Raw genomic sequence first — 23,492 nt, 5'->3', positions numbered from 1 at the left:
TAGAGCAAGTCCAGAGAACATCATCTAGACTGACTACAAATATGTGCAGTATGGGCTCTAAGGAAAAACTGAATGAGTTAAATCTTTTAGTTTAAGCAAATGGAGTATAGTAGAGGACCTAAGTGATAAAAATTGTGAAAAGAATTAATAGTCAGAATGAAAATATGGGTACTCTGAAATTTTTAATGTCCCAATAAATGTAATTAGAACACAGGGACACAAGTAGAAGTTGGTTCAAGGTAAATTTTGCAGTACTGTTGAAGTTTATCCTCATACAGAGAACCATATATCTATGAAATAGTGCCAGATGGCAGCAGAATAGATGGAAAAAAAAATTACAAAGCCAAATCTTGAAGAAAATAATCCCCTCAGGGAGTGCAGACTTTAGTAGTTCAATAATACAATATACAGCTGACCTAGGCGGGGAAAGATGCCTGTTTCTTTTGGGCATTAAAGAATTACATTATTTAAGTAACTACCTTTCATGAACTCCTAGTGCTCTGAGGAAGCCAGATTCACTTTACAAAAGTAGTTGTTCAAACATATTATACAATGAATACATTACCAAGCTGTACAGCACATAATACTGTTAATTACTATCTAGTTCGATTCAGATATTGGCTAAACCATGATTTTTAACACACTTAAATGCATACTAAACTGACAAGCTGTAACACAAAATGTTACATTCATCAAAATGTATGCTTTCCTGATATGTTTAGAGGTGGCTACAACCAAACACAACAATGCAGGTATCCTCTAATTAGTGTAAAATTGACTGTATAGTAACTTTAGACAAATACTTAAAAATAAATAGGATGTAATCTAACACATTCACTGCTACTCAATGACATATGTTAGGAATTCATTTGGCATCCATTTTGGATTAATAAAATGAATATATTTCTGACAGCTAAAGTAGTATATATCTACTTCTCGTTTTCTAAAACATTTATCAGTCTATAAGTGAGAAAATTTACTTGCCAAAACAAAACAATACAACATTTAATTCATAGTGCAAAAACCGCACCGTACAGAACTGTACAAATGACAAGCTGAAGTAACATTTCCAAATGTCTTAAAATAACTTTTCCATGCCTTTCAAAACATCTCAAATGCATTTCAAGATATTTGAAAATTCTTTTCACTTCATCCACACATACCTGACAGTCCAGGCATATACCAAGATCTGAAATTAGGTGATGGCCATTATACACTTTTTGTTTTATTATTACTGTTATGTTTTTTGGGTCCAAAAAGATGGTGTGGCTGCTGTGTTGTCATGTAGATATGATTTAAACTGTAACGATTGAGACTATTTGAAAGAAGGAAGTCAAATGGGGAAAATTAGTAAGTTAAGATACTGTTAACACTTTACAAAATAATAACTGACTTGTATAAACTTCTACAGTCTAAGTCTACTTTCTTTCTTTAGCTGACCAGTCCCTTTGTGATAGGGCTTATATTTTTACTGAAATTCAGGGAATTCTGGTGGATTTTCCCAGTATTTTTAAGAAAGTATATAGCGGTGCTCATTGCCTAAATTTTAATTCCGATTAGATTTCCTCTCATACAAGAATATATGAATTTCCTATAGAAGAAATGGCATAATTTATAATAAATTATGGTGAATATGTGCTTTGTTTTAAAATCCCAATATTGGTTTGATTTTTTTTTTATATTTATTAAAAATCAAACTCTTTAAATACAGTAATATATTATATACCCACTATCTAAACAGTGATCAATTCCAGCAGTAGAAGCAGTTACAAGTGCAAGATAGGGGCCACCCTGCCATACTAGCCTTTGTCAGTCCATAAGGCCAGAGTTATACTTCACGAGACGCATGCTGCAGCGGATGCTCCTGCTATGCAAGCGTTGTACTTTTTTTATACTTGCGAGCATACTTCACGTAAATCTAGAGGAATCCACCAGGTGGCAGTGCGAGATCACGGTGAGAACAGGTTCTGCTTTGCTGTGTTGTGAATTGCCTGGAACACCTATTAAATTCCGATGACACATTACCGAAATATCTCTGAAAAGGATGTCTAATGATTCAATCCATCAATCCAGGGATGTGTCCATTTCAGCTAGCATTGGGCACGAGGCAGAAACAATCCCTGGACGAGGCATCAGCCCATCGCAAGGTGACTACAAGCACTCACATACACTAGCGTCATTTAAGTGTAACCATATCTGCATATCTTTGGAAGGAAACCGGAGCACACTGAGGAAACCCAGCAGTAAAACATGTAAACTCCAGGCAGGGAATATCAGTGATGTAACTCCCTGCGAGACAGCAGTGCTAACGCTCCGCCACCGTGTCACCCCCATGTGTGTAATTATTAACAGTATTCATTATTTAAACAAAATTACTGATTTATCTGTAAAATGTAACATACATACTTTAATGCATTTCATCATGACAGTGAGATCAAGTATAAATCGAAGGATTCTAAATGTGGAGAGAGTTGGAAATGTAATTATACATTTAATGTGCTCACTATGGCGATCTATTGCTGTTTGCCGCTGATGTCAGGATCGGAGGAAGCCATAGAAAAAAAGATGGCACAGAAGACGGTATGCAAGACTTTTAAAATGTATTGTATTGTGTCATTATGATCAGGAATATGCGACGCTTGAATATAAAAGCACCACTAATGTATATGTAAGTCGGCATTTTGCTTTACCACATCGAACCATTCATCAAACATCGAAGTGCGCACACCGATCTTGTAGGTTCCGCAAAGCTGTCACATGTAGATAGTAACCAGAGACTCTGCCGTTACATTCCAACTTTTAGCACACTGTGCCCCTCTACTTTTTGCTGGTACTGCAACTCACGTACACGTTGCGTTTAATTTTTGAGGACATGCTCAGGGGACGCATCAAATGAATGCTGGGAACGTGTGGCAGCCATGATGCGGGCGCGTATGCGTTCTGAGCGTGAAGTATAAACGAGCCCTAACAGGGCACAATTGCACACACGACCTTACTAATAAAATATAGCCTACTAACCTATTGCACCAGAATGGTTTGGATTGTGAAATAAAAAGTATGAATGTTCCTCAACTACATCATGCAGAAAAACACATTCTTATAGTTTGAACAATTTAATGAATTTCTACACATCAAATACAAAACAAAAAAAAGCATAATCCACATTTACAAAAATGAACTTTATAAATATTTCTATTAAATGTAAAAGTGTTTTTTTTTTTTTTTAAAAAAAAAAGGAAATTGTCACATTATTTACATCGAATCAGGGATACTCTTTCAAGAGCCACATATGCCTTGTGTTTCTGACGTACGAGTTTCATGGCATTCAGTTGATCAGTCTTTTTACTGACCTAAGTGTAATTGTGCTGTCACTAAGTGCAAGTGAATCTCTCCAATCCGGTGGGATAGCAAATATCAACTGCTCATGGGGCTGTGACCATGTTCTTAATGAAACTGATAAAATAACAGATTTGGGTAAACCTCTGGTAAGCAGTAAAGGTCTTTAAACATTTTCTTGTTCCTCTTGCTAATGAAAATGATTTCATCTTAATGTTGGCTACCTGTGTTACTTTGAAACTTGCCATGACTGTAGATCCATTACATTCAGTAATTGAATGTAAAAACCTATTTGCTTATCAAGATTATATATAGGTTTACATTATTTATAAGCCAGCACTCGCTATCATTTCCAATTCTTCCTTAATTCTATATTATCTCATATGCCAAAATACCCTTTCAGTTCATTTGCTGCAAGACACTTCCTGTACTTGAGGATTTGACAGACTTTAAACCTGTTTGCATCTCTACCACTCCCGAATACTTCCTAACAAAATGTTAAAAAGGCACAAAGAGAATGCCTGTGATTTTTTTTTTTTTTTAACCATGTTTCTCTATGACAAGTTAATTTTGAAAAATGTTTTTCTAAAATAGAATTCTATTGTTGATGCTACTTTTGGTTTCATAGTCTACATGGAATATTCAACAATCATTCAATAGTTTTTGCCTTTGTTGCTTGTTTACTTCATACTGCTTTTGAATACAACTGAAAATCACTTAAGGCTTTCTCAACACTAAAAGATGCCTTTGGCCCATTAATCATCTGGTTACAAAAATACCATACATCACTGTGGACACAGTCTGCTGAACTAAGGGATGACCCTGTCACAAGGAATATTAATTTTGCTAATAAGCCAACAAAAGAAAGCATTCCTGAGACACAGTCTTATTTGAGGTTCTGCTTATCCATGCAAAAGCAGTTGCACATTTTAGGTTAGTTCCCAAAAGAAGGATGTAATGTCTGGCTAACACAATGCACATCTTCCAAGAGTGATGAATCAGAACAGAAGCCTGGTTTTCCAAAACTGGCATTATAGAAGTAGTGCAACTTAGTGCAGCACAACATATTCTGTTTCACTATGTTGGGTTCTTCAATAGTTTGATATTTTATAGGATGCTAAAGGTGTCATTATTTAGGGACAAAAACTTAAGTAGTTTCTAAAACATTTTACATGACATAAAGGAGAAACATTACAGAATAAACCTTTTAATTCGAGAAGAAGCAGAATTCAGAAACCTTTAAAAGTTTGATTCTGCTTTTTACTGTATATGTTTCCCTGATATTCTGACAACTGTCTATTTGTTGTTTCAGAGTCCTGGTTTACAATTTACTCGCTTCTACAGAAAGATGTATCTACTGGTCACACAATTATCTTATGACCAGGCACCCATGTTCCTTGCCCTTAAATTGCTTTAAACAATTGCTGTAATTAATTTTGAAGGGAGAAAGGTTACTTAGTAACTGGAGTCAAATTCCCCAGTCCTACTATTCCCATCCCAATCTGCCCATGGCCTAATCCACGGCTTCCCTGACAAGCCATTTCTAGCCCTACCTAGACCTCCTAGCAAGTTATTTATATTTCTGAATAGTTAGTATGGTTCTCAGATGTGCACCATCAAAAATGTAATACTGCCATCTTTGACAATCAATAAATTCATGGATACAAAACATACATCCTCAAGTTTCCTATGAGTTGTAATTTCTGTACCTGCTCATTTCACATATATGAACATGATTCATAAGGCTGGTTGGTTACTGAGGACAATATGGTACTGTATCCCAGGATTTGAAATAAAATGGTAGAATCATAATGGTAAAATAACAATTAACCACATCTCTTTGTGCCCTGCTTTGATGAAGTGACCAATGAAATGTCACAGTTTAATTAGACTTAACGGAAATTGGTAAACCACTTCCAACTACAGTATAGTAAACAATAGTTTGCATGTCATATTTAAAATTAGACTCCCTTGTTTGCATTATAAACTTCACTTCTGAAATGAATTGGAAAGGGAGTGGAGCTGTCATCAAGTGTCGGACAATGGATATAAGATATTTAAAAGGACCAATGCACACAAGGCCCTTATAATGTGGTACAGTTGGTCATTGACACCAACTGGCATTCTCCAGACATATGGCACTATTGTTTGAGCCCATAGTGACAGCATTCTTAATACAGAAAGCAGTTGTTCTGATATATTATGTATACATTTTAAAATTAATCGAATGTTGAGCACTGGTAATTCAGTATATGCTCCAATTTATAAAGGATAAGGAAGACCTCAACAAGCATGCTTCAGATACTGAAAGTAGTTAAGAACTGCCAGATATAAGAATGAAGCTTACATTTTACATTAAAATACAGATAAGATATCAGAGTACATAAACCCAAATTACAAACTTTGAGAGTTATCAGTGAACATGAAGAACTCTCCCTCAATACAATATTACAAAATGCTACCACCTGTCACATTTCCCACCAACTGAAATGTGCAGTTTTGCAACATATTGATCTCTTTATAGATATTTAAGAAGCTCTACAGGTTAGACATGCATCTTTCTGTACACAGTCTCCGCAATCTCAGCAAGCATGGATCAATATCCTAAAACCAACTGCAATACCCCATCCTTTCCTTGATTGTTCAAAATGGAAGACGGAATTAATGAAGCATATACAGTAGGGGATTATAACCGATGTAAGAAGGTAACCTGACCATAATGGGCAAGAATAGTTTAAGGGTCAATGCTTGCGGTGTTCACCTTCTAGGAGTCATCTGGGAACCTGATGGTTTGAATTACTGAAGGCTTGTCCATAATTCCCCAATTCCACTGTTTCAGAGTTCATACTTTCCTTACTAATTTATGATATGGCATTTCTTTTACCAAGTATGTATTTTTGGTGTATAAAAAGTCTTTTATTATATACCCCATACTTATGATGACTGGGTATTTCTTGAGTAGTATTATCACATTCTTCCAAAGTTACAAAGATTTTTTCAAATTGAAATTCCCCTTTTTGCAGTGTCAGTGTGTATTTTCCTACAGCAATAATAAGGAAAAAAAAACAAAGAGACCTGTACTTTTATTACGCCAGGAATGGACTGTAAGGTTGTCTTCCAACAGCAACTCAAACTTTTAATAATTGCCTTTAATAATTTGTAGTTCAAATTTGTAGTGAAACCTTGATGGGGTGTTTCTTGGTGGTGATTCAAAGTCTATTATAATTGATGGATGTAACCCAGATTCTGCCTATTTTTAGAGCAGCTGTTCTGTTTCTGTGTGTGAATGCTGGAAAGGAGTATTTGTTCTGCCTTAATTAAAAATTGTTGCAGATTGATTACACACCTGGTTGTACATTTTTATGATCTGCTTTATCTGGGGAAAACTGGCATAGAGGGAATCAAACTGTAAAAACAATAAAAAGCTAAGTAAGGAAGCTTTTTCTGCATTTTAATAATTTATCAGGGATACCCCTTGACTCCTGTGGTGATTTTATTCTTGGCAGACAAAAAAGTAGTTAATGGCATTTTTAAGTCTTGCATAAAGCTTGTGATATTCTTTGGAAGTGTAAGTGAAAGTCCCTTGACAATAGTATTTTAATTCTTGAAGCACTTAAAAAATTTTTTCGTTTTAACACTGTTGCAATTTCCATTCTTAAGTGTATAGACTCTGTTTATTTTTTATTGCATCTTTGGGGATTATTTTTTTATTTTTTATTTTATTTATTTATTTATTTACAGCTGTGAGGAAAAGATGAGGAAGCCCCTATAAAAAAAAGTAAAATTCTCTGCATCTTTTTACCAACATTTTCTTTATAATTACTCATGAGATACAGTGCTCCAATATTCATGTACAGTATCTGTTCTCTTCACTTTAGTTTATCTATCAAACTTGCTACCTGTAATTATCAGCATCATGTGTAAGGTTGGAATCGACCCTTGAGAGGACACCACTCCATTGCAGGCCACACTCACATTTTAAGCCAAATTAGAGCTACCAGTCCTGACTTGCACACTGTACAGTATTTAGAAAGTGAAGAAAAACAAAATGCCTGATGGAAAACTGCAGACATGGGGAAAACATGCTAAGTCCACAAAGTGACCAGGTTGGAATTCCAGACTAGTCTAATCTGCTACCTAGTAGATAAATATACTGTAGATAGATAGAATTAACTTTCATTTTACTTATTATGGTGATGTCCTCAAGAGCAACATGCAGGGAGTATATTCTACCAGCTGCACCTGAGGAACTCCTAGATTCCCCCAGGCCAGTTGAGACTTACTGTTATCATCAAGTGTCCTTTGTCTTCTTCCAATGAGGGTTGCACAGGGGCCATTTTCTAAAATGTAAACTTTCAATCCCTATGCCACTGTGTGCTCCTCCAGCCTATTCATGTATTCTCATATTTTCACTGAGTGAGGGCAGAAACCATGCATTGGAAACTCATCTCTGCTACTTGCACTCATTCTTCTGGTCATAATCCAGAGTACACATCCATTAGGGAGGTTGGGGATACAGATTGACCAGTGAATTAGTTGCTTTGTCTGAGGACTTAGTCTACACTTCACCACTGCGATCAAGTACAAAATCACAAGACAAAGATTAGGAGCAATGTCAGTAAAATGATAGGTAAAAATGAGAGAGTTCCAGGTATACAAGACAGATATTTGATAAGATGCCACATGAGGGGTTGGGCATCAATCTATAAAAAGTGTGAGTTCAGGGTAATGTTTTTAGATGGGTGCAGAATTGGCTCAGACACAGGAAGCACTGGGTGATGGTGTGAGGAGCTTCATCAGAATTGGCAGCTGTTAAAAGTGGTGTTCCACAGGGGTCAGTGCTAGGGCCGCTGCTATTTTAAATATATATAAATGATTTAGATAATTTAGAATCCATTATATCAGAAGGACTTGGACAGCATACAGGCTTGGGCAGATTTGTTGCAGATAAAATTTAATGTCAGTAAATATAAAGTATTACACATATGAAGTAAAAATGTTAGGTTTGAATGCACAATGGGTTGTGGTAAAATCGAGAGTTCACCTTACGAGAAGGATTTAGGAGTCATAGTGGACTCTACACTATTAACTTCCTGACAGTGTTCAGAAGCCATTAAGAAGGCTAACAGAATGTTAGGTTAAATAGCACGATGTGTGGAGTACAAGTCCAAGGAGGTTAAGCTCAAGCTTTATAATGCACTGGTGAGGCCTCATCTTGAGCACTGTGTGCAGTTTTGGTCTCCAGGCTACAAAAAGGACATAGAAGCACTAGAAAAGGTCCAGAGAAGAGCGACTAGGCTGATTCCAGGACTACAGGGGGTGAATTATGAGTTGTTAATTATTATTGTCAAGAGGCTTACTTATCTCGGCAGTGACATTCATGTCTCTAGTGATTCTTCCTATGCAGTAAGTAGATGGATTAGGAAAACGTGGGGACGGGTTGATTAGGTTGCTGGAAAGTGGTGTGTGGCACTCCCAATATCTTTGCAAAAGGATGAAGGTCCAAGTCTTTAGAGTCCTGGTGCTTTCTGTTTTGCTATTCGTTTGCATGACATGGACACTATCCAGTGACCTGAGACGAAAACTGGACTCCATCAGTACTGTGCCTCTTTGGAGGATGCTTGGGTACCGCTGGTTTGTAAAGAATCCAAGCGGCTGGACCAGGCCAAGGGGAAACCTACGTAACGCCTGGCTGTGGCTTTCTGAGGGGTGGAACTGGAGCATGTGCCTGCCTGGGGGGTTGCTAACCAGGATTCCAAGCTGTTTTGTTGTGAGGAGGTTGCGGTAATGCGCTGTAACTGTGCATGCTCCCCAGCCTTACCTGACCTGACTTAACCCCTGCATGTTGCTGTGTTGCCCTTTTCTAGGAGTGGCTTTTGTGTACCAGAGCAGAAGTAACTCTCCCTGTAGAATATGCTATCCTTAAAGTCCGTGCATATGATTTTACAGTAAGTGCAAGACTCAAGAATAGTCCAGTCTCAAATGGCAGAAATAAATTCACAACACAGAACAGGTGGTGTTTGAATTTTTTTGCAAAGTTGACCAGTTTTTTAAATGTTGAAACTGAAACAGTAGTCTACTGTATTGCTGTTATATATTGCTGAAATAAATGGACCACGCAATCTTGTCAGTTCTTCCTTAACTTTATTAACTCCTCATCTTTCTGACCTCCCCCACACCTTTCCTCAGAGCGACCTCTACCTCCTGACTGATTACATCAACATCCCACAATTGTACAGCCTGTATGACAGCTTACTATCATTTTGATTATGGTGGGTGCTATGGAAAATAAAGGCTAGTTATTAGTATATATAAAATCAATTAATCAGCCTTTGGTTTGCCTTGTTTGCAAGTTAATTCTGTCAAAGGTGCCTTTTCAGCTTTGCTTTTCTGTATAGTCTCTTAAAAAAATTGCACTCCTAAAAAAAACAGAATAATTAATTAAAACCACACAAATCAAAGAGGTTCAGATTATACTTTAAATAACAAAAGGTTAAATGCATGAACTTTCTGTGTAAAGGGTAAGGAGTGCAATTGTGTTCCATATTATTTTCTAAGGTGCACTAAACCAAATATCCATCTCTGAAGAAGACAAACTCAAAATGAAAGATGTGCACCAAAGCAAATAATTAATAGGTTTCGCAACATCCCTCCATCTCCCTTCTTTATCTGTTTAAATACAAACCTCATTAAGAATACTCTTGGAATATGAAATGAAGTACATACAGTATATAGTATGGAGTATGGTGGTGATGTACGAGTGGAGAACCAGTCCTACCTTGAACCCATTTCTGCTAGAATGAGCCTGCCATTACTCAATTGAATTAACTGAGTTAACTAATGGATGGATGAAACCACTGCCTGTACTGTAATTCAAGTTTAGTTCTGAAAATCCTTTTTTTAGAGTGTTCTGGTGCAATTATGATGTTCACATTGAAAAGATAAATATGGTTCTCCATGAAAAACAAAACCACTCTCTCATCACCTAATTTGCTAGCATACAATAGTGTCAAACTTTGTACTGTGTATGCTGCTTGCTATGGGACTGTGTTCATTTAATTTATGTTCTCGGATGTCATTTCCAATTGAAACTGGCTGTAGCACATTACAGGCCAAAAAAGTTGTTTTGTAGAATCTGTTTGCAGCAACTTGTCTTAGTGAATGATATGTTAAGCTTTTCAAGCTGTAATGCTTTACAGAGAGAGAGACAGTATGATATTTATATTAGGAGTACAGACTAACAAATTGCACTAATTAACCAGAATCTCACAAATGGAACTTGGATCATCATACTTTAATATAAAGTTTTTATTTTAAACTAAATGTCACTGTCTAGCATGATACCTGTACAGTTAACGTCATTTAACATCACGCAACAGCTTTAAACCCATTTAAAAATCTTGAAGGTTTATGGTATTATTTAGTAAAAATTCCTAACATTAAGTTTGCTCATAGAAGAGTATGGCTGAAATCAGAATATGTAATGTTTCTTTGTTTAAAATAAGTAGAGCCATTAGCAAGTATAGAATTTAACCATAACCAATTTTCTTGAATATGTCTAGAATTCTTGACAAGCTGTTGAAGTTATTCTCATATAATTCGTGTTAAGGAATCAACTCTATCTGTATTCAACACATTGTCATGATGAGGACTTTATGGTCATGTTGGTATTCTGATGTGGAACATTTTTAGGTGGATTCACAATTCTAAAATAGTGTTGTCATTACACTTAATAGTACAATTACATACATTTGTTTAATAGTCCCACTGGTGCGAAAGCATCAATAATAAAGCCACAAAAAATGTACGGTCCTATACATAGAGAAATTAAATAAAGCAATAAGTATACAATTGTTTCAAATTAAAATATATATATACCAGACCAAATGAGCAACAATCAAACAAATAAAATTGATGTGTTTAGGGAAATGGTCAGTAATACCAAGTCTTTCATGCAAACTTATTGCTTTATATTTTTTCCTCTAAGTCCCATAGAGAAGTATCTTAAGAATTATCTTTTTGAGTTTCCCTTTCAAATGCCTTCTTTTATTGCTCCATTTGGGCTTTGTGATTTTAATACCATCTTTGAACCATTATTTAAAAAAAAAAAATTTTGCAAACATAAATAATGAAATTGCCTTACCTAGCAGATGTTCTGTTATGCAGTTTGCCTTCATGTATGCAACCTTATTCACAAAATTTCATCTTCTTTGATGTCCCAGTTGCCTGGCTGTGTACAGACTTTGTCATTCTGCTCCCTCGCTCCTTACTAAACATTTTCTATTTCTTTTTTCACCCTTTCTGAGGATATACAGAATAGTAATAGTTAAAGGAGGTTTCTTTGTGTGTCAGCTTGCTTCTAAACTCTGTCTCACCAGCTTCTAATTAGTGCTGATGTTCTTCCCCCCATCATTAGTGTTTTACTATTTAAATAATCAGCAACAGCTATATGAATCTGCAATAATATTTGGAATGTAATAAAACATTTAAATATTTTAAACAGAGCCAACATGGGTTTTGTCAAACAAACTCACTATACAATGTGTGTGTATATATATTTTAAGGAGTAATGCATTATTGTCTTGCTACTGTATATTTTTTTCTGTCTTTGGTTTGAAAGGTATCTGCTGTTTATTTACTTTAAATTCCAGGAATATTTAGGAACAGCTAGTTTGAGCTTTTTTTTCTCCTGCTTTTTACTGCATTTCTATACAATAATGAAGTAATTTTGTATTTCCATTTAAACATTTTTATATGTTAATGTTACAAATGTGTCAGTGTAGATTTCCTGAAGCAGTTTAGAGTTTTTTTGCAAAATATGCCATATTGAGCGAAACTTCTGGTGTACATTATAGACACAATTAACTTCCAAATGGAATTCCATAATATGCAATTGTTATGAATATCCTTTTTTATTTTTTGAACATTTCTAATACATATTTAATAGCTCTATTTTTCATCTAAAAACCTTAATTTGCAAGCAGCAAATGTAGATGGATAAACTGACACTTTGGAATTGGAAGTTTCCAAGGAGAAAGTGGTGGCTGTAACTGCAAATATCGACATAAATCAAAGTTGAGCATTGCCATTTTGATTAATTGTTTGGATAATGACCAGTTCTTAATGTTTTTGTGACTGCTAGGTTTGTCAATCTATGGCTTTGGGTTCTATTTCTCAGGAAACAGATGGTTACCCTCATTTTGCAGCAAGAGAAATGTACAAAATCTGATTCCCCCCCCCCAGATTAGCAGAATAGTATAATGATTTTCAATTTAAGAGTATTTTTAGTGTGTTGTGACACTTTAATCTCTAATCGAGAATGATTTCTTTTTTCTGTTTCAGTGATGGCAGGAGTGTATAAATTGTAAATAGCTTCAAATGAATTGCTAATGAGAATATATCTAAATGATATCAGAACCAGAACAGTAGACCAAAAACAAATGTGCTTTATTCTTTGAGAGAATACATAAGATTTAAAGTTGTGTTGCTTTTAATATGAACATTTAAGAAACTTGAAACATAATCATTTTGTAACATTTTATCTTAAACGTATTTCCATTGACAATTGCCTTATTACAGTGAAACTGGTCATAATTTAAATGCAATGGGTTGACGAAATTGAAATGCTACTTTTCTATTGCTACTGCAATTTTTAAATAGTAATTACTATATTTCGCATCAACCTTGTATAAATGTGAAACTGTACTAAAATCTTTTTTTTTTTTGCACATTAGTCTCTGTTTTACAGTTGGGTTAATACCTCTAAAATGAATGTCAGTTAGTTACAGGAAACAAACAACACTTTGAACTGTCAAAGGCCACATGAAATGATCCTGGTAAAGAAGCTACAATTTGATGTATTTCATGTAACTCCCTAAGTATGACTATTTGTACAGTTTCTTTATTTCTATACATTTATCATATTAAAAATACACCATTTAGGGCAATACATTTTTTTTTCAGTTGTCACTTGTACTGTATCCAACTCCAAGTCTCATAAATAAACAGTATATATTCTCTCTGAAAAAAGAAAAAAAATCCTCTTTCATGTATGTTTATTTTATGAAAGCTCCGTTCTTTGAATTTTAACTCCTACAGAAACCTTTTGTCTTGACTTATCTCCATATAGCCTTGCCCCAACATTTTGTAATATGTCAGTGCAGTAACAATTGGCAATGCAGTATTGTAAAACAGTATCTGAATAATTTGAAACTGCTACTGAGCTAATGGTTTTTTTAAACTATTAAAGTGAAAGTAATACACTCATGGGTGAAACTAGATGTGAACTAAAAATCCTAACATTTATGATACAGCTCTGCAATCCATATATGCTCTCATAAATACAGAATTTAGTTTCCATAATTTTGCAGAAGTATCTACTATCAGTATTACCTTTGCTGTTTCCTTTTTAAAATTATTTAGTTAAGTTATTAGTAACAATATTTTATTTATATATATATATTGTGGACTGTGCTGGGCAGTTTATCCCGGCCAAGTCCCCCAAGCCGCCAGATGGAGCCCTCCCTGCAGTATGGAGGTGCCCCTAAGACCAGCAGGGAGTCATGGACTATGTAGTTTTTATCCTCAGCCCTGCTGGATACCACAGGGGCCGCAAGAGGGAGCTGCAGGGAGGACCAAAGACTTATTTGTACACTATGACCCGGAAGTTCGTCATAGGAAGAGCGACGGACTTCCGGGATAAAGAAAAGTACTTTTTACCTGACCCGGAAGTGATACAAGATCACATGGACTGGGGACTGGGAACACTTCCGGGTCAGGGACTATAAAAGGACTGAGGGAACTCCCAGACGGCGAGCTGAGCTGGGTGGTAGGAGGGCAACGCGTCTGGAAGTGGAGGATTGTGATTATTATTTTTATTGTGGTTTATGAATAGTGTGGAGTGGAGGGTGCTTGGTGCACGTTGTTATAATAAAAAGAATAATTGTAGCACTTTTACCAGGTGTTTGGCGTGGTACCTGAGGGTTCAAGGGAACACTACTGCCCCCTACTGCGACTATATATATATATATATATATATATATATATATATATATATATATATATATATATATATATATATATATATATATATATATATATATATATATATATATATATATATATATATATATATATATATATATATATATATATATATATATATATATATATATATATATATATATATATATATATATATATATATATATATATATATATATATATATATATATATATATATATATATATATACATATATATATACATAAACCACTGGGTATATGCATTCTCAGTGGCGTATCTGAATAAAGTGCCAGTAGGGCACAGCCTCACCAGACACTGTGCAGAATAAGTCGTAAGCTTTCTTCAGTAATTAAACATTGCAGTAGTAAGTTACTAACAACTGTTCAGGCAACCACCTCCTGATGGCTCTAAGTTTGAAAAATCAATGCAGAAGTTCTGACATACAGTATGCTCCTTCTAATTTGTGGAAAAGAAGAAAGCAATATAAGACTTGTGTTTCAAAGAAGAGGTGGTTGTTCGTGCCTTTCAGTCTGTGGCACCAAGACTATGGAATAGGCTGCCTTGTGGTCTGCGTGGAGTCGAGTCTGTTGATTCTTTTAAAAAACAACTAAAAACATTTCTTTTTAAACAAGCTTTTAATCAGTGCTGAATAGTTCCGGTTTGTTTTTTGTTTTGTTTTAACTGTTGTATTGTACTGTATTTGCTGTTCAGCGCTCTGTGACCTTTTCTCTGTGAAGGGCGCTATATAAATTACTACTACTAGAGAGAAGTACTACTGTAATTTTCAACTGTGACTTCCATTTCTTTACTTAAGAATGAAGCAAACTAGTTTTAACACATCTGAAAACATAGCAGTAGTCAATAAGTCCGAAATATAATACAATACAAGTAGGTACTTTGTCAAAATTTTCAATCTTTTGCTCATATGTCATGTGCACAGCTGCCTGTTTAACGGAGTTGCTTGCAATTCCCAGTCCCCAAAGTAAGCATCTCAGTCATGCCTTCTCAGGGATTGTAGTGGAGAAGCAGCACCATGAGCAATTGCCATGATATGTAGCCTTATGCTTCACAGTTCTTTAGGGAAGCCACAGTGTTACAAAGTTAACACAAAGCCAAAAGAGAGTGATGCCAAGTGAGGACTGTGCTTTCAGCTGATGGTAATAAATTTTTGTCAAACAAAGGCATTTGAGCATAGTCATCTGACAAAATATCAGAAATATAGATTTAAATATTAGGTAAACTGAAAACCTCACAGCCAGGAAAACAGATTGGCTAAGAACCGCCTAAATTAAAGCTGCAACACCAAGTGTAGAACTGAATAGATTTGAGATACAGTTCACTCCATTTAAGTGCACGGCCTCCGGACGAGATCTCCGCGTGTGCTTCATAGGAGTGCAACAAGTCAGTTCTGAAAGTTGGCCATTCTGTTACCCCACCTACTAGCCTAGTCAAACACAATATAACTTTCATCAAAACAGACTACAGTGAATATAGTGGATACATCTGTAATATACACATTAACTGTTCAGATATACATGTACAGTGGAACCTCAGTTCACGACCATAATTCGTTCCAGAACTTTGGTTGTAAACCGAGTTGGTCGTGAAACGAAGCAGTTTCCCCCATAGGATTGTATGTAAATACAATTAATCCGTTCCAGACTGTACGAATTGTATGTAAATATGTAAAGATTAAGCACAAATATAGTTAATTACACCATAGAATGCACAGTGTAATAGTAAACTAATGTAAAAACATTGAATAACACTGACACAAAACACCCAGGCAACCCTGCTCAGCCTGCTCGCGCTCTCTCTCTCTCTCTCTGTAGCACACCCCCACCCCTCCTCCCCCTCCCTTCCCTGCCAAAAGCAAGTGCTTGCTCTCGCTCTCTCTCTCTCTCTCTCTCTCTCTCTCTCTCTCTCTCTCTTGCTTGCTTGCTTGCGCTCTCTAATCTCTCTGTAGCACACAAACCCCCCCACCACACACCCCCTCTGTCAGCAGCATGTGCAGCAGTTTTTTTAAAATGAGTTTTAAGCACAGCGGAAAAAAAGGAACATTAGAACAAATCCGAAGTGTATTTAAAAACCAACCAACCACAAACAACCAAAAAAGTAACAAGATCACGCTATTTTAGCCTTACATTCCGATCGCTGTAAACACTTTTTATAAAATGAGTTTTAAGCACAGCGGAAAAAAACGAACATTAGAACAAATCTGAACTTTAAAAACCAACCACAAGCAACCAAAAAACATTGCAGGAGTTCATGCTAATAGCCTTACAGCCTGATCGCTGTAAGCACTTTTTTTAAAATGAGTTTTAAGCACAGCGGAAAAAAGCGAACATTTGAAAAAAGAGAAAAATAACATTGCAACAATTCACGCTACGAACTGAAAAATTAACTTTTGAAAAATCCGTAATACAAAAACCACAAAGAAAACTAACCTTGCATGAAACGAGTTCTGGCATGAAGTGTTTTCCTTCAGGGGTTTTCTCTCTTGTGATTTCTTGGGTTTCTGGTGTTTTTAGCTGTTTAACTGATGGGAGCGAAAGCCTCATGCAGCTATTCCAAAAAGAAAGTCCTTGTGACCCAACCCTTCGTGTTTGCCCTCCACATTACTGGCAGCCTGGCTTTGTTTACATTGTGCTGCTTGAAAGCACAAGGGTTCTCAGATTGGTAAATGAGTAAACTGGTAAACAGTTTTTCCACCTCTTGTAATTTCTTTCTTTACTTCGATTTCAATTTTCTTCAAAACTTTCTTCTCACCACTCTTCACTTGCTTATAAGCCATAGTTAACTGCAAAAGCACATGAAATACTGTAGAGCACAAAGAGAGTACACGTCTGACTGATATCAATGAACAAGGAGCGGCTTTGCTTAAATGAAAAAGCCAGGCAAGCACGCGGCTTGCTCGCTTCCTCTCTCTCTCTTTCTCTCTCAGCCTGCCTGTGCCGGGGGTGGAGTTGGGGGGACGTGCACGTACTGCCTGCTTCTCAGAGAGAGAGTCTCAGCTGTACAAAATGCAGAAGGCAGCCAGTACGTGCAGCAATCTCCCCCTCCCCAGCAGGCACGTGGCTCGCTCGCTCTCTCTCTCTCTCAGCTTGCAGGCAGGCAAGGGAAACTGGCTTGTTCGTGTACCGAGTGTGTGGTTGTGAACCGAGGCAAAAGTTTGGCGAACTTTTTGGTCGTGAACCGAGACGTTTGTGAACAGACGTTCCACTGTGCTGTTCCTGTATGTCTTCAGCCTTCCCTATTCTTTTTCGTTTTTGTGCGGAATGCTGTTGTTGTTCCATTCTTGCAATATGGATTCCATATTCTAGTAAATCCGAGAAATCTGGCTAGGATGAACGCCATAATGTTTTGCAACATAGACCTGACTCTCCTTGTTGTCCATGTCTGTTTAAGACATGGACACGTTCAGCCAGAGACAATGATTTTTGCACATGGGATGACGAAGTCAACACAGTTGAGTTGTAAGGCTAATCCGTAATGACATTCGTTGCTAACAGACTTTTTTTAACGCATTGGCAGTTCCAAGACAACATTTACATGTACATAACACGCTGCTAAACTGACTACAGTGTAACCTAGTAACTGTACCGTAAACTGTTTGTCCTCCGTACAGTACCGGGATTGGACGTCAGCACCTGAATGATCTGCCTTTAGCTGGTCACAAGAGCCAGGCTACTTACTTCGTCGCACGCTGATTACATCATTTGAGTGTGTTGATCAATATCGTTGTTTGACTACTGGATGTGAAGAGACCATGCAGTTAATTGGAGTGAATTTGGCCAGAGAATAGCAATGGGATAAATAATGTACGTGCGCTTAAGCAGATTGTGCGTTTATTGCTAGTGCACTTCAAAGTTATTGCCCGTTTAATTGACTTTATACAGTACAAATAGGGACCATGCAAGTCACATGCATCTAAGTGGAGCGTGCGCTTAACCAACATGCACTTAAGTGCAGTCGACTGTAATTGAAATTTAAATTGGGGGGAAAATAGCTATTTTTAAAACTGCTTATTTAGATCATGGAATCGCTGTAACACGAGACTACTGTACCTGTTCTCTCTTTCTCTCATTTTACCTTTGACACGCATCTTGTAAGATTTTAAGTAAAAAGTAATGTTAACAAATTATTGTACAATTAAGAAGGAATAAAATGTGTTTTTTTTTGTTTTTGGAAAGTTTAAACATGAATGTATTGTAATATTTAAATGTCATCACCCTGACCATGAACAAAGAATGTCAAAAGCAAATTAATATATGAAAAAATTGTTGCTTATTAGCCAAAACATACAAGAATGGGATACTCAACCATTCAGGTAAAAATAAATCCTAGCTGCTCCGTTGGCCTGACTTTACATCACTGTGAGACAAATTAGCTCACTCACATGTTAACTATCCAAAATTACTATACTGTATGCTTCTGAATACTCCCTTTCACTTCATTCTTGTCAGATGAGGTCCCCCTCCAAGTCTGCCTCTGGATTCCTAGTTCCCTGTGCCAGAGATGCACACAATCTTGAAATCCCAACTAGAATATATTTTGCACTCATTTCTGCCAAATTCATCTCTGAAAGTTCTGAGGCATTCCCACCATACTGTATCTCACTCTGGTGGTCTCTGCACAACAGACACTTTTGGTATCTTTCATACTACCTACCCTCTGTAATATGCAGCAACATCCCATGTTTCGGACAGAAACCACTTGCAACCAGCTATGGGTGTCTGTAAGTGATTGCTCTGGTTTTCTGTTATTCCCTTTATTTTTGTCATTTCAAAATCCTGTGACTAATTATTTCCAGGACGCTGTATAAAGAAATGTGCAGACTTGTCTGCTGTCACTTGAAGAGGCCAACAAGTTGTAATTGTGGTTTCTTGTCTTTACTGGGTGATTCCTGTGTCATGTACCAGTTCTAAGACCCTGTCAGTTCCTTTGCAATTACCTTTTATATCATTTTATCAATTTAGGAACAAGCAAAACATTTAGCTTTACCATTCCATATTGGCCTACCTTATGTTGTCAGATAAAAGTGATTTTCTCTTTATCAGCTCATATGTTCATATCATACCCACAAATGATCAGCAAGAGATCCATATTTGCATATTGGTGCTTGTAGGCTTTTTTTTTTTTTTATTAAAAAAACATTTTGAATCAAACAAGGTTGGTCATCTATTTAAAGGCAAATGTTTACTAAGTTATGTATCACAAAAAGATAAACCACTGTAATTATGTAAGTACAGAGCAATGAAGCTTTGAATGTCGGGCTTGCATTTACTTTGTTTGAGCATCGGCAAATTTCTTAGTAATTATAAGTCTGAAAGAATTGTGATTTTTGAGAAATACTTGACAGCCCTTGATTTCAATCAGGATTATAAAGCTTAAGCCCTCCGAGATGGGCTGTGACAGGTAAAAGCAGTCTTTATCAAGTCTGTCCTTGACTGTAAAATGACTGTAATAAAGAGTCAACACGTATACAAGATTAGTATCTTGAAAGGTAGAATGGCATGCACATTTCAGGTGCTGGTGGAAATTGCTCTTTAAAATTTTTCTTTCTTTAACAGTTTAACTCCTACATGGAAATTTCCCTACTCTTTATTTCACATTTAGTCGTGTGGCATAAACTCCAAATTTTAAACAACTTATGCATTTTAGGTAATGCATTTACTGTCATTTTTATTTATCTGGTACTTTTAACTATTCAGTATTGCCCTTCACTTTCCTAAATACCCTGTGGATTAGTCCCTCCGTTTACTATTTGACTAATTTCTAGTTATTCTGCCAAAAGATGCAGTATTCTTTACAAATATGACACGTCACAGGTTGAAACTCTAATATGTGTGTCTGCTGTGGAAATCATCATTCATCCTTAAAGGTAGACTTCAAACAACAACTTACAGTAAGTGTTAAAAAACTCCATTTTATGAGTGGACTGTATTAAGAATTTTTCCCATAGTACAAAGGGACATTGCTCTTTTCATTTAGTAATACTGCACATGTTTAGAAATGGTACTAATGTGAAGGAACAGCATATGAACACACCAGAAGAAGCAGATAACGATATTTTGACAAAATAGGGATGTGTGTAAAGCATATATCCTTTATTTGAAACAGCGAAACTGTTTGTATAACGTTAAGTGGTGGTAAGCATTTGTTTGATACTGAGCGGGTAGCCTATCATTTGTGATAATTTTAGACAAGAGAAGTTGTCATCCTGATGTGTGCAGCAAAAAAAAATAAATAAAAAGAATAGCTCCAGCGAGTTGTGTCAATATTTGGCCAGGTTTTAGTGTTTCATACTGTATATCAAAAATGCATCTATTGTCTTAGGTGTATTACCTTATTGATATATGGTCTTACTCTGTCTGCTGCACAGGTAGATTTCATCAATTATTGTTTAAACCTGTAGCACAGTGCAGTAATACACAACAGTGTGTATTTCATTATACCCCACACATGCAAAATTACTTCACAGTGGTGCTTCACTTGGGACAGCTTCTTCCTTCTAATTCCGAATTCTGATTTGGATTGACATCTGGAAGCTGCTGCGTTAACCTCAAATCATTGTCATGTTCCTGGAATCATTCCAAAGGTGTGTTTTCCCATGAATTGTTTCATTATCTGTAAATAAATGCATATGTTCTAATGTTATGGTGATGCCTATCCAGACGTGCAGTAGGTGTTTTTCTCATGGGCTCACTCTTGTTTTGGTGCCCTGGGTCATCCAGTAGTTTCTAGATCTTCATGTCTGGTTTGGCAAATATTAAATCAGTTTGGCAGACAGCTGGCAGAACAGAGTGTGCCATTGATACTGTATTTAAACTGGTACCTAAATATTAAAATAGATAGATACTTTATTAATCCTAAGGGGAAATTCACATAATCCAGCAGCAGTATACTGATACAAAGAAACAATGTTAAATTAAATAGTAATAAAAATGAAAAAAATAAAAATAAAATTAATGTTCACATTTACTCCCCCGGGTGGAATTGAACAGTCGCATAGTGTGGGGGAGGAACGATCTCCTCAGTCTGTCAGTGGAGCAGGACAGTGACAAAAGTCTGTCACTGAAGCTACTCCTCTGTCTGGAGATGACACTGTTAAGTGGATGCAGTGGATTATTCATGATTGACAGGAGTTTGCTTAATGCCCGTCGCTCTGCCACAGATGTTAAACTGTCCAACTTTAATCCTACAATGGAGCCTGCCTTCTTAACAAGTTTGTCCAGGCGTGAGGCGTCTTTCATCTTTATGCTGCCACCCCAGCACACCACCGTGTAGAAGAGGGCACTCGCCACAACCGTCTGGTAGAACATCTGCAGCATCTTACTGCAGATGTTGAAGGATGCCAACCTTCTCAGAAAGTATAGTCTGCTCTGACCTTTCTTAAATAGAGCATCAGTATTGGCAGTCCAGTCCAATTTGTCATCCAGCTGCACTCCCAGATATTTAAAGGTCTGCACCCTCTGCACACAGTCACCTCTGATGATCACAGGGTCCATGAGTGGCCTAGGCCTCCTAAAATCCACCACCAGCTCCTTGATCTTGCTGGTGTTAAGGTGTAAGTGGTTTGAGTCGCACCATTTAACAAAGTCTTTGATTAACTTTCTGTACTCCTCCTCCTGCCCACTCCTGATGCAGCCCACAATAGCAGTGTCATCAGCGAACTTTTGCACGTGGCAGGACTCCGAGTCATATTAGAAGTCTGATGTATATAGATTGAACAGGACCGGAGAAAGTACAGTCCCCTGCGGCGCCCCTGTATTGCTGAACACAATGTCAGACCTGCAGCTCCCAAGACGCACATATTGAGGTCTGTCTGTAAGATAGTCCACAAGGTGTGAATCTACTCCCATCTCAGTCAGCTTATCCCTAAGAAGCAGAGGTTGGATGGTGTTGAAGGCGCTAGAGAAGTCCAAAAACATAATTCTTACAGCACCACTGCCTCTGTCCAAGTGGGAGAGGGATCGGTGTAGCATATAGATGATGGCATCCTCCACTCCCACCTTCTCCTAGTATGCGAACTGTCGAGGGCGTGGCGGACCTGTGGCCTATTGATATTATTTTATTATTATTATTATTTATATATAAATATTGATAAAATGTGCATTATCTAATTATGAAATAACCAAAATGATGCTGTTAACTATGTTGTCTCTTGATGCTAGTTTAGCATTGTTGCCTGACAATCTGAAAAGTGTAAAAATATTAGGAATCGTGGTGAATATATTTAAATCTTGGTCTTCATAATCTTAATGCCTGTATCTACAATACCTTTAACAAGTTTATGCAATATTTGATAACGTGCAATTTCTTTTTCAGGCTTGGATTCCCAATGATGCTTGTATCCACCACTGTGGGCATGTGCTATCTTCTTGCCATTCACATTGGACTTGGATGGAATATTTAATCTGTGCCAGAACTGGGACCAGTGAAAGCCACTCTGTACTTAGTCTTTTAGGGTATAACTCTAAGACCATTGTCAACAAATAACTGTTTGTTACTGATTAATGTCTTGCATGCTTCAAGTATGGTGTGTTTTCTACACAGTTACAATCCAAAGTCAAAAGTGCACAAGGGAACAAAGTATGTATTAAAAAGTGTATACAAGACAAGATATCTGTTCGGAACATGAGTCCTAAAGAGTAGTTTTTGACATTATTCTCATCCTAAGAGCATATAAATGAAAAAAAAAAAGTAAAATATTTTTACTGTTTTGATTAAAACAATAATATAATTCTTAACATATTTACTACAAGATATATTTACAATAAAACCTATTTGTAACCCACTTTTCTTTCAATATCTTCATCCTCTTGTACTGTGTGTCATAGTTAAGTCTTTACTGAGTATAATTTATTTTACTTCATGTCATAGGTGCATTCAGTTCTGTTTCAGAGAATACTCCTGACGATCACATTTAGAACCATTAATTGTTATTAGGTATATTAAAATACGGTATATTGTTGCCTTGAAAGAGTTACCGGTTAACACTGCTTTAGCAGTGTCATGTCAGGTATGCCTATTTGTTGTATTACCATGCTTATACATAATGCAGTAGCATCCTGCTTTAAATTACTGTCCTCATACAATATTAGCAAATGTGAAACCTTAAAAGTCAA

At 36.5% G+C, this 23,492-nt stretch overlaps 1 protein-coding gene across 2 annotated transcripts in view; it reads left to right on the top strand.

Moving 5' to 3' along the window:
* The window catches only part of oca2 (oculocutaneous albinism II), a 313,977-nt gene extending 290,821 nt beyond the window's left edge, over window positions 1–23,156 (top strand). For both annotated transcript variants that reach the window (XM_039744702.1, XM_039744701.1), the window contains exon 24: window positions 22,693–23,156. In XM_039744702.1, coding sequence (XP_039600636.1) covers window positions 22,693–22,780 — 88 coding nt within the window. In that variant the 3' untranslated portion in view covers window positions 22,781–23,156. The remainder of the gene's footprint in view (window positions 1–22,692) is intronic.
* Window positions 23,157–23,492: the final 336 nt, after the last annotated feature.

Source organism: Polypterus senegalus, chromosome 2 (genome assembly GCF_016835505.1).
Source record: "Polypterus senegalus isolate Bchr_013 chromosome 2, ASM1683550v1, whole genome shotgun sequence".
Classification (NCBI taxonomy): Eukaryota; Metazoa; Chordata; class Cladistia; order Polypteriformes; family Polypteridae; genus Polypterus; species Polypterus senegalus.
The sequence above is the reverse complement of the archived record's forward strand: the minus strand, read 5'-3'. Positions and strand labels throughout refer to the sequence as shown.